This window comes from Rhamphochromis longiceps, linkage group LG17 (assembly GCF_057381845.1).
Source record: "Rhamphochromis longiceps isolate RC_006_pf linkage group LG17, R_longiceps_female_GT1.1, whole genome shotgun sequence".
NCBI lineage: Eukaryota > Metazoa > Chordata > Actinopteri > Cichliformes > Cichlidae > Rhamphochromis > Rhamphochromis longiceps.
The window spans coordinates 669,518-682,947 of NC_140573.1; the positions used below are offsets into that span (position 1 = coordinate 669,518).

At 46.1% G+C, this 13,430-nt stretch overlaps 1 protein-coding gene and 2 pseudogenes across 2 annotated transcripts; 2 read left to right on the forward strand and 1 right to left on the reverse strand.

Moving 5' to 3' along the window:
• Nucleotides 1-575: 575 nt before the first annotated feature.
• LOC146648992 (uncharacterized) lies at nucleotides 576-3,965 on the forward strand (annotated as a pseudogene).
• Nucleotides 3,966-5,565: 1,600 nt separating this feature from the next.
• On the forward strand, nucleotides 5,566-6,725 carry LOC146648993 (EOLA-like protein; annotated as a pseudogene).
• Nucleotides 6,726-7,728: 1,003 nt separating this feature from the next.
• On the reverse strand, nucleotides 7,729-13,425 carry LOC146648994 (uncharacterized). Of its 2 annotated transcripts, none has more exons than XM_085385823.1 (9): nucleotides 13,227-13,425; nucleotides 11,811-11,879; nucleotides 11,603-11,713; nucleotides 10,888-11,041; nucleotides 10,757-10,812; nucleotides 10,531-10,599; nucleotides 9,142-9,259; nucleotides 8,762-8,869; nucleotides 7,729-8,314 (listed from the first exon to the last, which is right to left on the reverse strand). In XM_085385823.1, exons 1-9 carry the CDS (start codon nucleotides 13,323-13,325, stop codon nucleotides 7,956-7,958), a joined length of 1,143 nt encoding a protein of 380 aa, XP_085241949.1. In that variant the 5' UTR covers nucleotides 13,326-13,425; the 3' UTR covers nucleotides 7,729-7,955. The 2 variants fall into 2 exon arrangements, with proteins under 2 accessions (XP_085241949.1, XP_085241950.1); XM_085385824.1 differs by having other exon boundaries at nucleotides 13,316-13,401.
• Nucleotides 13,426-13,430: the final 5 nt, after the last annotated feature.

Here is a 13,430-nt window from a genome sequence, read left to right on the forward strand (position 1 = left end):
GTTGGCACCAGTGGTCAGTATTACATCCTGTCTTCACGACTCTGCTGCAGGGCTTGTCGCAGGAACTGGTTTGCTGACAATCCACGATGGCTGGAGAAACTGCCCAAAGGTTTACCAACCTTCTCCCTGCTTTTCTTACAAACAAAAAGGCCATCTGCAAGTCTGTTATGGATGAGCTCAGGAGGACTGGCAAATCTCCAACAGACATGGCAAACCAAATAAATGAACTCATGCACCTCAAGTACGAGCGAGCTCACCTGACGTACCTCCATGCCACAGGATCGGTCTGGGATTCTGAGGCAGGAGCTCATGCACAGAGGACCATTGGGCAGTTCCTGAGGAAGGAAAATAAGCCACAGGAGTTCAGGTCTTATGAAGACCCACATGCCTGGTGTGGCGTCTCTGTGTCCAGCCATTACCTGACTGACTGCCTGCTCGACGAATTCCGACGTCAACATCCAGCCATATCCAAACTCCTCCAGGGCACTTTTGGCCACATTTCCAGGTCTGACCACATCAGGAAGGTGGCACGAAAAGTCATGCTGGCATCTGGGGTCATGTCCAGTTATTCCATAATGAATGAAAACTGGCTGATTGTTTCGTGGGTCATGGTTCAGTCTGACACAGAAAGGTCCTTGGAGCCCATGTACCAGGGAATGGCCAAGAGGTACAGTGATGCAGGAGTGGAAAAGGCCGGCTACCACTGGGTGGACAGGTAAAAACCGTAATCATCGTTGTCATTCAAACTGCTAATCTGTCTGGAAAAACTGAGTTTTTCTTTTTCAGATCAATTTGATGCACACACATAATATTCCATATACTTACATGTATTTGTATTTCTTACATTTAGGGATTGCTGTGCTCCATTTAAGATCCCAGACTGCATCCCTGTCGAAAATCTATCGTGGGATGCCTGAAAAACCACTCCTGCTGTTGTTGCTGCGGCCACATCTGGACCAGTGGCAAACAGCTGTGCCTCTCAAACCCACTACAACAAGAACATTATTGTAAAACTGGACCTGTTCCACTGCCTGAGGCGATTTTTGTGGGAGTGTACCTCTGAGCATCTTCCTCTGTTCAGCACTTTCTGCCAGCTTCTCTCTGCGGCATTCTCAGTGGTTGATCAGGCAGACCTGAAGAGGCTCCAGGATGCTTATAAGTTCTGTGGCATCCATCCTGCTAATCCCACAAAGCAACACATAAGGGAGCACTGCAGGATCCAAATACCACAACCCACTGAGCTGCTGAACAGAGTGGAAAAGGTCCTGAACCATTTTCACCTGGCCACAGACCCCAACAACGTCCCACTCTTCAAGCCATCCATGCTGAAGACGTGACGCAGTGCACATTCTGCGTGGCTGCCTAAGTGACCCTGAACTCTCAGAGGGTGTAATGTTTAGGTACGGTGGGACTCTTCAGCTTAACCATGTCCCTGGTGAAGGTGCCAAGGTCCCCATCTGGATTCCTGTCCGAGGCACTTCACAGCAGGAGGGTTATCATTTCCACCAGGCCCAGTGGATCACCGGGACTCACGTTTCCACTGAACTATTCCAGGCCCAGGGCATCACAGGGGTGGCACGATGGAACTACCAACGACTGGTGGAGCTTAAGCAGCCAGGTGTCATGCTACCTTGTGTTTTTGATCCAGCTCTAGTGGTGGAGTTTAATGCAGCCTCCAGAAGAGTGACTGGTCAGGAGAAGTACACTGCACTTCACCTCTCTGACAGAGACACTGGAGAGCAATTTGGGCTTGAATACAGAGAGCCAGGCTGCCGTCCAGTCCCTCTGAACTGGGACAAACACAAAACTCTGAGAAAAGATGAACCAGCTGCCCTTCAGCCCCCACCCTCTGTTCCAAAACCTGTGGCTGCCCAGCAGCTGCTGTGGCAGTCTTTAACTGAAGGCAGTGAAACAACTAGTGTCCCTGTAGTCACCATAGAGCCCTGCCGTCTTTAACCCGCCTCCTCCTGCCCTGTCTACACCACTGACACAAGTCTCAATAGAGAAGATTGTGGAGGGCATCTTAGAAAGGCAACAGCAGCAGCAGCAGCCACAGCAGCCACTTGGCAGCTTATTTCTAAATCACTTCATGTAATGATAACAAGCCATCCGTTCTCTAGTGGGGTCTCACAGCTTTTATCTTCATAATCTTTCTGGTTGATTTGTAATATTAGAAACATGACTGCTGTCTTTTATCTGTGTGACTGTACAGCCTGTTTCAGACATGACAACCAGACAGTGTCTGAAGTTATCTTTAATACATGCAACGCAGCTGGAGATAGTCCAGACACTTTCTCACTTCTGATGATAATATTTTTGGTTTAGGTGTTGTTGCTTTCTGGCTTGAAGCTTATCTACAAAAGCAGTTCAATAAGGAGAGATCATGTGGAAAAACTGAGCATGATTTATTGAGGTACAGAAATAAATGTAACTGTTAGGCAGTTAAACTCCAATGACCCATCATAGCAGAAGAAATCTCAGCAGTGACAGGATGTGAGTAACACTTAAATCACTTACAAAATAACCAAAATGCTGTTATCAAACAATAAACTGCAATAAAGTTACAGAAAATGCCTTCAGTTTCAGTATTTTAGCTCTGAGACTTTGAATGGGGAGTTTTTAGACCTTGTGTCACTTTGAGGCAAATTGTGAAAAACCTGTAACTCGCACGATAATTATAGTGACACTGTCTTTTCAGCTCCTCCCGTAAATGAAGCAAGCCTCGATACGCGCATCGCGGAAACGCCCCCTCAATTACTCGACACAAGCTTTGAAGCCTCGACACAGAACGTCACATCACTAGTTCCTGGTACTGCTTTAGTACCTGCTCGGACGGGTTCCAAGCGATCCGAGCAGGTATTAAACTATTACGTCATCGGACAGCATGCCACTGATTGGCTGGTCAGTGGCATCACTCGATAGGTCATGAGAACATCTACTTCACAAAAAAATGAGAGAAATGTGTTCTGGGAATCCATGCGACCTCACAAACCATCCTACCTGTTGTTTCTGCGCATGTGCACAACACAAAATTAAGTGGCAACCCGCCCTATCTACTTAAATTTCTGCTGGAATTATTGTGTGACCGCAGGAATGTACACTAGGACGGTTTGCTCCAAGAAACAACGCCATGCTCCCGGAATCTGACAAACAGCCCCCGCATTCATGTCACATTTTAATTAAGATTACACGTTGCTATAACAACGAGCACCCATATTAGATGGTATTGGTTATAGTGGAAACCCAGTGTAGTCGAGTTGTGGCGAGTCGAGCAGGCACTAATGCAAAAGGGGCTAAAAAAAACCCTGAAAATGTTTCATACCTCTGAAAAGTGCGTCCTGTTTGGGTGCGCTTGTTTTGCAGACATGGCGGTGCAGGTGCCGTGCCTGTTGTTCCGGTGTTCCAGATCTACTGGCGTTTAGATCAACTGGCGTTGGTCGAACAGATGTGTGGCAGTCTTGCGTTTCAGGAGCTGCTACCGACAAACCAGCAAAAAAACGCCAAATGTGTCATCTGTGACACTTGTGAGGTTGTCTCAAACACACTCCGTCAGTCTTGATGCTGTTGAACAACAAAATGTTTAAAAATGTGGCGAGTTTACCTGGTGATATCCTCATGCGTGACGCGATCGCGAAAACAGCAAACAAGTAACACCACGCCGTTGTTGTTCACAGGACAGCAAGAGTAAACGATCGGGAGACTCTTGTCGTCGTTATCGTTCCCCTCGCACGGTTTATTTCTCCGAATTCAGCGTTTTTGCTTCACAACTACAGCGTGCAGTTTACTTTGTGCACTAACATGGAGTCGAGTCAACCAGCGCCACCTCTGGCCAAGTGCCACAGCCTACAGCCAGATCAACCTGTGACACACATCTGCACCACGTTTGAATTCGTGTCATGCACATTTGTACCTTTCAATTGTGTCTGTTTGTGCGTCATGCAAATAAACCTTTGAAATGAATGAAATGATATCATGTATTTATTATCAGCCTACATTTGTACAAAATGCCAAATGACATACACATAAGAATCACCATCCTGATATCAATACTTTTGCCCATACGAAAAATGTCGTGAACACACTAATATTTCACCAGTGTTGTAACATCACATGTCGTTAGCGTAGTCTGTCTGTGTCTGCCCTCTGCAAACAAACATGTTAGAGTTGGTTGTGATATACAGTCTGCATAAGTGTGGTCAATCTAATAAACATTTATAAGGAGATGGCAGTTACTGTGAATGTACAGCAGTTACACAGTGATTAGTAATAAACAGTCAGACAATGACCCTGACAATCTCATTCAATCTTGCAGATTGCACCTTCTGTGGAAAGTGGTACCACACGGTGTGTGTGGACTTCCCCTGTGCAGAAGGCGACTACAAATGTTGTGGGTGCTAAATAAACAGAAACAAATGATCCCTGTTGTCTTTGCTTACTGATTGTTTTCAGTGTTGACAATCCACATTGCTGGCATTGCATCTTTCAACATGTTTGTGGGTAGATTTGGATGTACCAGGGGTAAGTGCAGCCACTCAGCCTCTACTCAATGTGATCATAGCAGCAGGTGCAGATGTGTCACAAGTTAATCTAGTAGTGGCCTATGGTCATGTGTTAGTGGTGGGAACAGTCATATCCACTCACTCTCACTGGCTGTTTATTACTAATCACTGTGTAACTGCTGTGAATTCACAGTAACTGCCGTCTCCTTACAAATCTTCATTAGATTAACCACACTTATACAGACTGTATATAACTCCAGCCATGTTGATGAATTGCCTATATTGGCTGGAAATATTCATTTTCAGGGAAAAGACACAGACAGACGATGCTTACAGGATGTGATGTGACAACACTAATGAAATATTGATGTGTCATATTTGTCCAAGGTGTATTTCATTGTTATGGAAAAAGAGAATATTAAAATCATGATGACCAATTGGAGTGGTGATTTCTATGACTTTGTGTATATAATTTGGAATTTTGTACAAATGTAGGCCAATAAGGAATATATGATATCATTTCATTCTTTCCAAAGGTTTATTTGCATGACGCACAAACAGACACAATTGAAAGGTACAAATGTGCATGACACGAATTCAAACGTGGTGCAGATGTGTGTCACAGGTTGATCTGGCTGTAGGCTGTGGCACTTGGCCAGAGGTGGCGCTGGTTGACTCGACTCCATGTTAGTGCACAAAGTAAACTGCACGCTGTAGTTGTGAAGCAAAAACGCTGAATTCGGAGAAATAAACCGTGCGAGGGGAACGATAACGACGACAAGAGTCTCCCGATCGTTTACTCTTGCTGTCCCGTGAACAACAACGGCATGGTGTTAATTGTTTGCTGTTTTCGCGATCGCGTGGCGCACGAGGATATCACCAGGTAAACTCGCCACATTTTTAAACATTTTGTTGTTCAACAGCATCAAGACTGACGGAGTGTGTTTGAGACAACCTCACAAGTGTCACAGATGACACATTTGGCTTTTTTTTGCTGGTTTGTCGGTAGGAGCTACTGAAACGCAAGACTGCCACACATCTGTTCGACCAACGCCAGTTGATCTAAACGCCAGTAGATCTGGAACACCGGCAGCCGTATGCCGGCCTGGTTCTGGACGGGGTAAAGACGGTGGAGAGCCGCTGGAGGCCGCTGCTCGCTCCACTGGAGAACCAGACGCTGGCGGTCCACGTGGCTCAGCGTGACTGGGAGGGGTTGGAGTGGTGGGCGGTGCTAAGCGGCCTGCTGGGGATGGACAGATTGAGGCACTTCTGGAGTCCGGGGAGCGGTTCGGCCGCGGCGTGGTGGCAGGTTAGAATCACTATTTACTCTGCCACATTTACACATCCCTGAACGAACCCTGTGGTCTCTTTTAGGATTGGTGGATGTGGGCCAGACCTGGCTTTGCCCCGCCTCCCTCCAGGGGAAGGACCTACAGTGCCTGGAGCAGTCGGCCGTGCTGATTGGTCTGCAGGAGAAGCACCTGACTAACCTGTCCAACCCTCGCTGGCTGAAGGCCCCACTGAGAGCTCTGGGAGGTCGCGACCTCTGGACCATAGAGATCCCAGCAAAACTGTTCCCGTGACAACACATACGTAACCTACCCGGGCACTGAGGCCGATGCTGGAGCTACTTCTCTGTCATAGTACTTTGGTTTTTACAGCTGATCATTGATCTGTGATCAGAGCGGTGGCGCTGACCTCAGATCAGGTCACTGTGATGTCATCAGCACACCTGATTTTTGGGGTCGAGCGAGGTCTTCCATCTCTGAGGGTGGGGTGGGGGTCAGACCAATGATCTGAGCTCCTGGGGCCGTCATCCCGGAGCACCAGAGGCTTCACAGCAGCTCGATAAAAGTCCAACCTGTCCAGTTCTTTGTTTCTTTGAAATGATGGAACCCGTCTAATCCCAGATTTTTCGCAGCAAAATAAGTGAATTCATTTCACTCCTTAGACTTGTCCTACTGACTGTATGTTTAATTTTGTTGATGTGTGGGGGTTAAAACGGCAACTGTTGCCGGTGGGTTAATAAGGGCACCTTCCAAACGTCCAGTGTTTGTGTAAATAACCTACCTGTGGTGCTGTTATCAGGCGGCTGTATGTTACACTGAAATTAAAAGGTAATATTTTGCTATGCTTGCTGTTCTGCTCATTGTTCTCTCGCTGTTTTAGAAAACAGTCTGTGCAGAATTGTTGTAATTCAGTCACACTGGAGGGTTTTAGAGCATGAAGCCGTCAGGACTTTGACTAAACCAGAGGATGGTAAACTGCAGAATTCATGGTTCCATCAACAAAACAAATGGATAAGCACACAAACCGACCTCTAATCCAGGTAACTGCACGTAACTCAGGCTTTTCTGAAGGTGCTTCCTATCAAAAGTTACCATGGTAACTTATCAGCAGGTATGAAACCAGCACCCGTTAACCAATCAGATCTATAAAAACCCACAGTGATCAATACACATACAGTATAATTTAAACATGTATCAGGCTGAGTCAACACGCCATCTGCAGATTTTCATACAACCTGTGGCGCTTTTCTCTATGAAACAAGCGGCGGTGGATGGAGCAGCTACATCCACGTGAGCTCATCCCGAATGATGATGTCACCATAAGCAAATCCAGATAAAGAGTTCCTGGGCTGAGGGACGTCCCTCCATCACCGCGTTTCTATTCTTGGCTGTGACGCCACTTCCTGTGTCAATAAAGGTTTAAAAATGACAACAGGCGACTCAGTGGGGGTGGGGGGAGTCGTCTCAGGCTTCGCTGCTCATCACAGGTCTGGACAAAGTAGTCGTTCAAACATCCATCAACCTTTGTCTCAGTGTAATCAGATTACTTACTGAACTTCAGTGTCACAGCAGCTGTAATGGAAAAAAATGCCTTTATTGATTTTAGTTTCCATGGAAACTAAGAAAATCAGAGTCAGCCTCCAAAGCTCTCAAATTTTCTGCTGCTATGAATCACACTCACCCCTAACCTGCACAGGTGAGAGTTTTCTACCTGAGAGCTCAAACTGACACACTGAGGCGCTGCCCCCTCGCCAGAGATGACGACCTATCACCTGTAACTCCCCTCTGATCCCCATCTCTCACGTCCTGTGGAGAATCGCACCTTTCTGGCTTTATTATTTTACTTCCTGTTTGCTCAAAGCATAAAAAACAGGAAGTTGATGTTTGGGACTGTTAGCTGGACAATAGTCATGTGATGAAGCAAAAACGCCATCTGCTGGTGAAACAAACTTTATTCACCCAAAACCCAAAAAACAAAACATCAACACAAAGATCCCTCCACAAATAGGGACTGGTCACACCCACCACCTCATATTGGCTGTCACAACATGAATTTTAACCAACAGCAACATCCATTAACATCCAGCCAATATTTACCTTTAAATCCTAACTTTAATTTTGAAAGTCTTGCTGCAGGAAAAGTGTTCATAATAATGTTACCACTAATTCAAAACAAAAGGGGTTTTAGCCTTGAGCTAATATGCACGTTACATAGTGGGTGGGATGTAGAGTGTGTCTGTGTGGTGAGGGGGCGGGGCAGCAATGTATCCAACAACATGAGAACGTGGCCTCCAGTCGATATTGGCCTGTATGGGTGGTAGGAAGAGTGGTGAGGGTGGTGGGCGGGATGTGGAAGAGGAGGTGCAGGGGCTGTAGTCAGGTAGGTGCTTGGGGGTGGAGCTTCATATGGCAGGTGGAGCAGTGGGAGAGGAGGGAGGGGCGACTGATCTGGGTAGAGGAGAGCAGAGGAGGGGGCGGAGCCTGGAGGAGTAGGACTGATGGAGGAGGAGCTTTCCATGGAGACACCTGAGGAGACAAACCACATGCCTTTATTTTCAAAGTAAATTCGTTTATAATGCAGAAAATTTGGGTTTTAATGTGGAGGCACACTAATCATGTGACCTGACCAATGACTAACAGCGCCTGCAATTGGCCCATTGTGCTTCTGCCTTCATCTGACTCCAGAATTACTGCACCGCACTTCCTGTCTGTTGCCACGCCTGTTTGCTATGTTCATCCGGTCAAATTTCACCTTAATAACAATACAGTAGTCATTGGGTACAGGAATGTGACAGCTGGATGGTGTAGGGTTTGCCCCACCCTTCCGTCCTCATTGCGCCACTCTCACCATTATGCAGCTGTAAAGCTTCACCAACAGACCTGCTGACCTCCGGCACTTCTACACTGTTTTATTGACAAACACTTCCTGTTTTGGCAGCGTGTGCACTCCAAAGGTAAAGGTAAAGTACTGACCGCCGTTGCGTCCCTCTGTCTGTCCATCTGCAGACCTGGAGGATTCTGGGTAGGAGCTGGCGGGCTGATGGGAGATCCGCCCAGTCTCAGAGAACGGCTGGGAGGCAGCTGGGGACGGAAGATGGGACAGATCAAGTCACAGTAAAGGGGGTGGAGCTTAAATTAAAACACCTGAGGGACCATCCATGCTGTAATGACATCACTGCACACATCTTCCTGTTAGTCATGTGTTCCCCACAGTTGCCTCCTACCTGATCGCACTGTTTTATTGTGAAAGGCTTCGCTACGGAAGTGAAGGCTCAGCTAAAAGATGAAACTTGCATCTTTTGTATACAGGTGGAGGAAGTGCAGCACCACCTGCTGGAACCGATCACTCTTACCGTGCAGAGGGGGCTCCTGGCCCAGGTAGGGCGTGTAGGGCTGGTAGGGGTAGGCAGTCTCAGGTGAGGAGGCGGGATACAGCTGCTGCTGTTGCTTCCAGCAGCTCTGATGGTACCACTGAGGAGACAGATGGTCACATGACGGTCACATGACAAATTCACAGCATCATGTCATCACCTGAACCTGAAACACCTGCAGAATCATCTATAAACATTCAAAGAACCTGAAGGAAACGTGTGTCTCTTTGAAACGGCAGCCACAGGTTAAAGGAGAGGAACACCAGTCACATGACCTCCACAGGACCCAGGTGATCAGAGTGCCCTTGGAAGATGTTTACCACACCTGCAAGTGACTCAGGTGCACTCAGACTTCTGCTGCTAAAACAGATCTGCCAGTGGAGGAGCTGAGCTAGTTTCAGTCATTATGTCCCGTTTATAGGTCGGAAACCTGCAGTCAGCTGAGACTGAAGGATCACCTGGATGATAACGAAAGGTTTCTCCCACTGAAAACGTCCAGAACAGAATCAACATTCTGTGATGCTCCGTGAGTTCATTCAGGCGTCTCACCTTCACCTGTCAGCGCCGCTTCAAAGACTGCTGTTTACTGTTCAGGTGTCTCTTACCTGGATGCCCAAATTGAAGTAATACTGGAGGACTCTGCAGTCTACACATACTGCTCAACACACTGATCAGATAGTAGTGTGGGGTTAAAACGCCAACTCCTGTCTGTTCTAGGTAAGTCAGGCATAGCCAGTCAGAATTAAAGGGGCGTGGTCTGATATAACTATGGCACGGTATTCACAGGCACATGCAATACTAGTCAAGTAGTCTATCCTAGAAAAAGTGTGATGGACATAAGAGAAAAAGGAATACTCCTTTCAGTCAGATGCAGATATCCCTGTTCCCGTATGAAGAAAGGAATGAATGCGTTTATGTTTTTGAACAGAAACAGGAAATACACACTCAGACTTTGTCCCGACTGCCGTTAGACCAAAACCAAGAGAAGAAGAGAGCTCGGCGCGTCACAGGAACAGGAAGTGCTCAAAGTCCAAGCACCATTACCTTCAGAGGTTGCGACCTCTGGAGGATGACGTTGGACAGGCGCTTTAGGCCTGCTGTACAGGTTTTTGATTGGACGAACAATGTTTAGAGCTGTTCTCTGTCCAGCTTATCGCCGCCCACCGAGACGAGGCGGAGCAGAGATGGCAGCTGCAGTCTGTGGCGCGGTCGCAACAATATTCTCCTGAAGTCTGAAGCAGGAAGTTGAACTTCCCCGGGTCTGAAACGAGACGCTCAGACTGTGAGGCAGCAGCGCCAACCACTGAGCTACCCTGGCACCGCTGTCACACACGCGATGATGTCACCTTCAAGCTACGCTGCGGGACGTACCTGCTGGCTGTAGCTGAAGTTCACGTCTGATCTCGTGGGAGAGTCAGCCACGCCTCCTTCCTGCTCATCCTTTCAAAATAAAATAGAAACAGACTGATTACAGCTTCATGGGGTCACTGATCACATGACCTCTTCACACGTGCAAATTTCAAACCAATTTTCATGTGCAACATTATGCTGACCTGCATCACACTAACAGGAGACAGAGGCAGAGGTCAGCTCTTACCTGATTGGTGGAGGTCTCAGTGGCGCTGTAAACTCCGGAGGTCTGGAAACTCTGATCTGAAATAATGTGAGACAGAGTCACCAACATGGCTGCTGCAGGGAGGCGTGTCACAGCGGGATCACGTTACTCACCCTGTGAACTGTAGATGAAGTCAGCATATACACGTCCACATATGGGACACTTGTGTCCATTTCTGACATAGTGATGCCTTTGAGACTTTGAGGCGACAGCAACCTGTTGCCGTTCCTCTGTCCTCTGCGGCAACTCACTGCTCACGAACGCCCCCTGTACACAAAAAGAAGACGCATACAACTACTAAAAAAGTTTTATTTTTTGTCTTACTCTTACTTAATATTTACAAATGCCAATGAAAATAAATTATCTGCAGTACTGTTAGTAATTCTGACTACTTTTGATTTGACCTTTATATTTCTTTGAATATATATACTGTCTTTGAATTCATCTTGTGTACGAAACCCACTACTACTCCTCCTCATGACCTCACTAAAAATGGACTGGAGCTAACTCACCTCTTCCTTAAACTCATCTTTTCTCAGTTGTCTTTAAATTTATCTGGTGGAGGTTTCCCATCATCACTCATTTCTAATCTTCTTCTAAATCTTCTCTTTAATTAATTATTGCCACATTTAATTAATTATCTAATGGTGTATTTAATTAATTCATTATGGCAGTCCTGGTGTTCCATACATATGAGCTGACCATGTGACGTAGAAGAATACAAAGACATATTTTGTTGAATGTATAGATTGTGGAAGCAGTGAAACTGAGGATGAATTTCACATCTCTTTGTGGCATAGGACACCCAGTTTTGTTTTTCATGGCTACCTTAGGAATCCTTTTACGTTCTTGTTCTTCCTCCTCTTCTGAATAGCCTTCAGATTCATCCTGTGTGGGTTTCCAGTCATCTGTCCCATCATCTTCAGATGAGCTCACAGACTGTTATTAGAGCAGAAAAATATATATTTTGCTCATTTTCCATGGATGTGTGAAAACAACATATTTACAGAAACTTAGCTGGATTTTTCTTGCCCACCTTAGGAACCCATTCTCTTGCTTCACTCTCCTCCACACCTGTCCTATCGCTTTTAGAAAAGATCACCATCTGTTTTTAGAAAAGTAACAGAACAAAACATAGAAAATAAAATAATTTCCAACAGTGCATTTTGAGGTCTAAGCATCCCAGAAACTGCACAGACATATGTCAGACATAACTTAAAACCACCAGTATAGGTTCATCAAGGCCCTGAGGGGAAAAACTACGTTTCCCACAAAATATTATGTTACTTCCGGTTTTGGCAGGTAATGGCAGACATGCATCCTTTTTTTTTTTTTTTTATTTTGTTTTTAAAATTTTGGTCGCCAACGGAGAGTGTTTGGTAGCGCTGTCCTCAGAAAACACCGTTTGTACTGTTTCGAATCATAACTCTGGTTTTACGTGGCCTATTAACACAATTAAGAGAATATCATTTGAAGTCCGCACTTTCAACACAAGTTGAAATGGAGACTGGGGCTGTGTCCCAATTCAGAGACCGCACGCTTGAAGTACGCATTCTGAGTGCGATTACGTCACCGCCACGTGACGACTGTCCCAACTCGAAGCGTACTTCAAATGCGCCGTCGATTTCCCCAAATATCAAGCGTGGTCCGGTGCACGCTTCGTGGTCCCATATATCCCACAATTCATAGCGCGGCGGTGGGTGTGGATAATTTTGCTGCAAAATCCACATAAAATGTAATAAATAAATCATATAATACAAAAATCAACTATTCACATTTCAACTTTTAACTATTTAAATTTTCATCTTTTTCCTTTTACAAATTTAAAGTGAAAACAACACAAAACACTGCAAACCACAACACAATTAAATATAAATTATAATATGAAAACAAAAAGAACATGTATATTCTCTGTCATATGGGCCCGCATGAATAAACTTTCTGAATCCTTTATCATCTGCAACCGAAAATAGTTGTGGATGATTACTATACCTTTCTATCCCTGGCTCTCTTTCTCTCTCTCTCCCTCTGGCTGTTCCTGTGCTACTGAGAGTAACTACCGCCCCTCCCCCCCTCTGCCCACGTGCAGAGTGAAGCGGAAAAACGTGCGAGAGAGAGAGCGAGAGAGAGAGAGAAAAAAAACCACGTGACGGCTCGCGATAAGGAGCCGGCTCCCGTCGTTCACGTCAAAGAGACGGCTCTAAGAGCCATTTCGTTCGCGAACGACCCATCACTAACACACACAACAGCAGCCCCTCTCGCTCGGTTTTTGCATTTGCGCTCGCTAACAACGTGTTGCTGGCGCTCTCAACATTTCTGCCCGTGCGCGCTCAACTCTTTCTCTACACCGTTATATTTGTGCCACAAAAACAGCCAGACAGGACAGGGTTAAAAAAAAACCCGACAAGGTACCTGTTTGTACTCATGTAACTTTTGAAAGTTAGCTTCATACCTGAGAGCTGGTACCTTCAAACTCTTTCTTCTTTCTTTCTTTCTGACAGTCGTATTGGCGGTTGGCAAACAATTGAAAGGTGCATTTACCTTCATCCATGGTGCTTCGAAACTCTCACTAGAACAATCTGCTGCTGTACTCATGATCACATGACATAGATGATTCTGATTGGCTGCGTGGAAAGGATTTTGGCCTGATGCGCCA

Bases quoted from the DNA above. Each gene is read 5' to 3' on its own strand.
- LOC146648994 (XM_085385823.1), bottom strand. From the start codon at position 13,325: ATGGATGAAGGTAAATGCACCTTTCAATTGTTTGCCAACCGCCAATAC. The intron at 11,714-11,810 runs GTGGGCAAGAAA...CTCTAATAACAG, and splicing joins CAAGAGAATGGGTTCCTAAG to TCTGTGAGCTCATCTGAAGA. The intron at 11,042-11,602 runs GTAGCCATGAAA...TTTTGTGTACAG, and splicing joins AACGTAAAAGGATTCCTAAG to GGGGCGTTCGTGAGCAGTGA.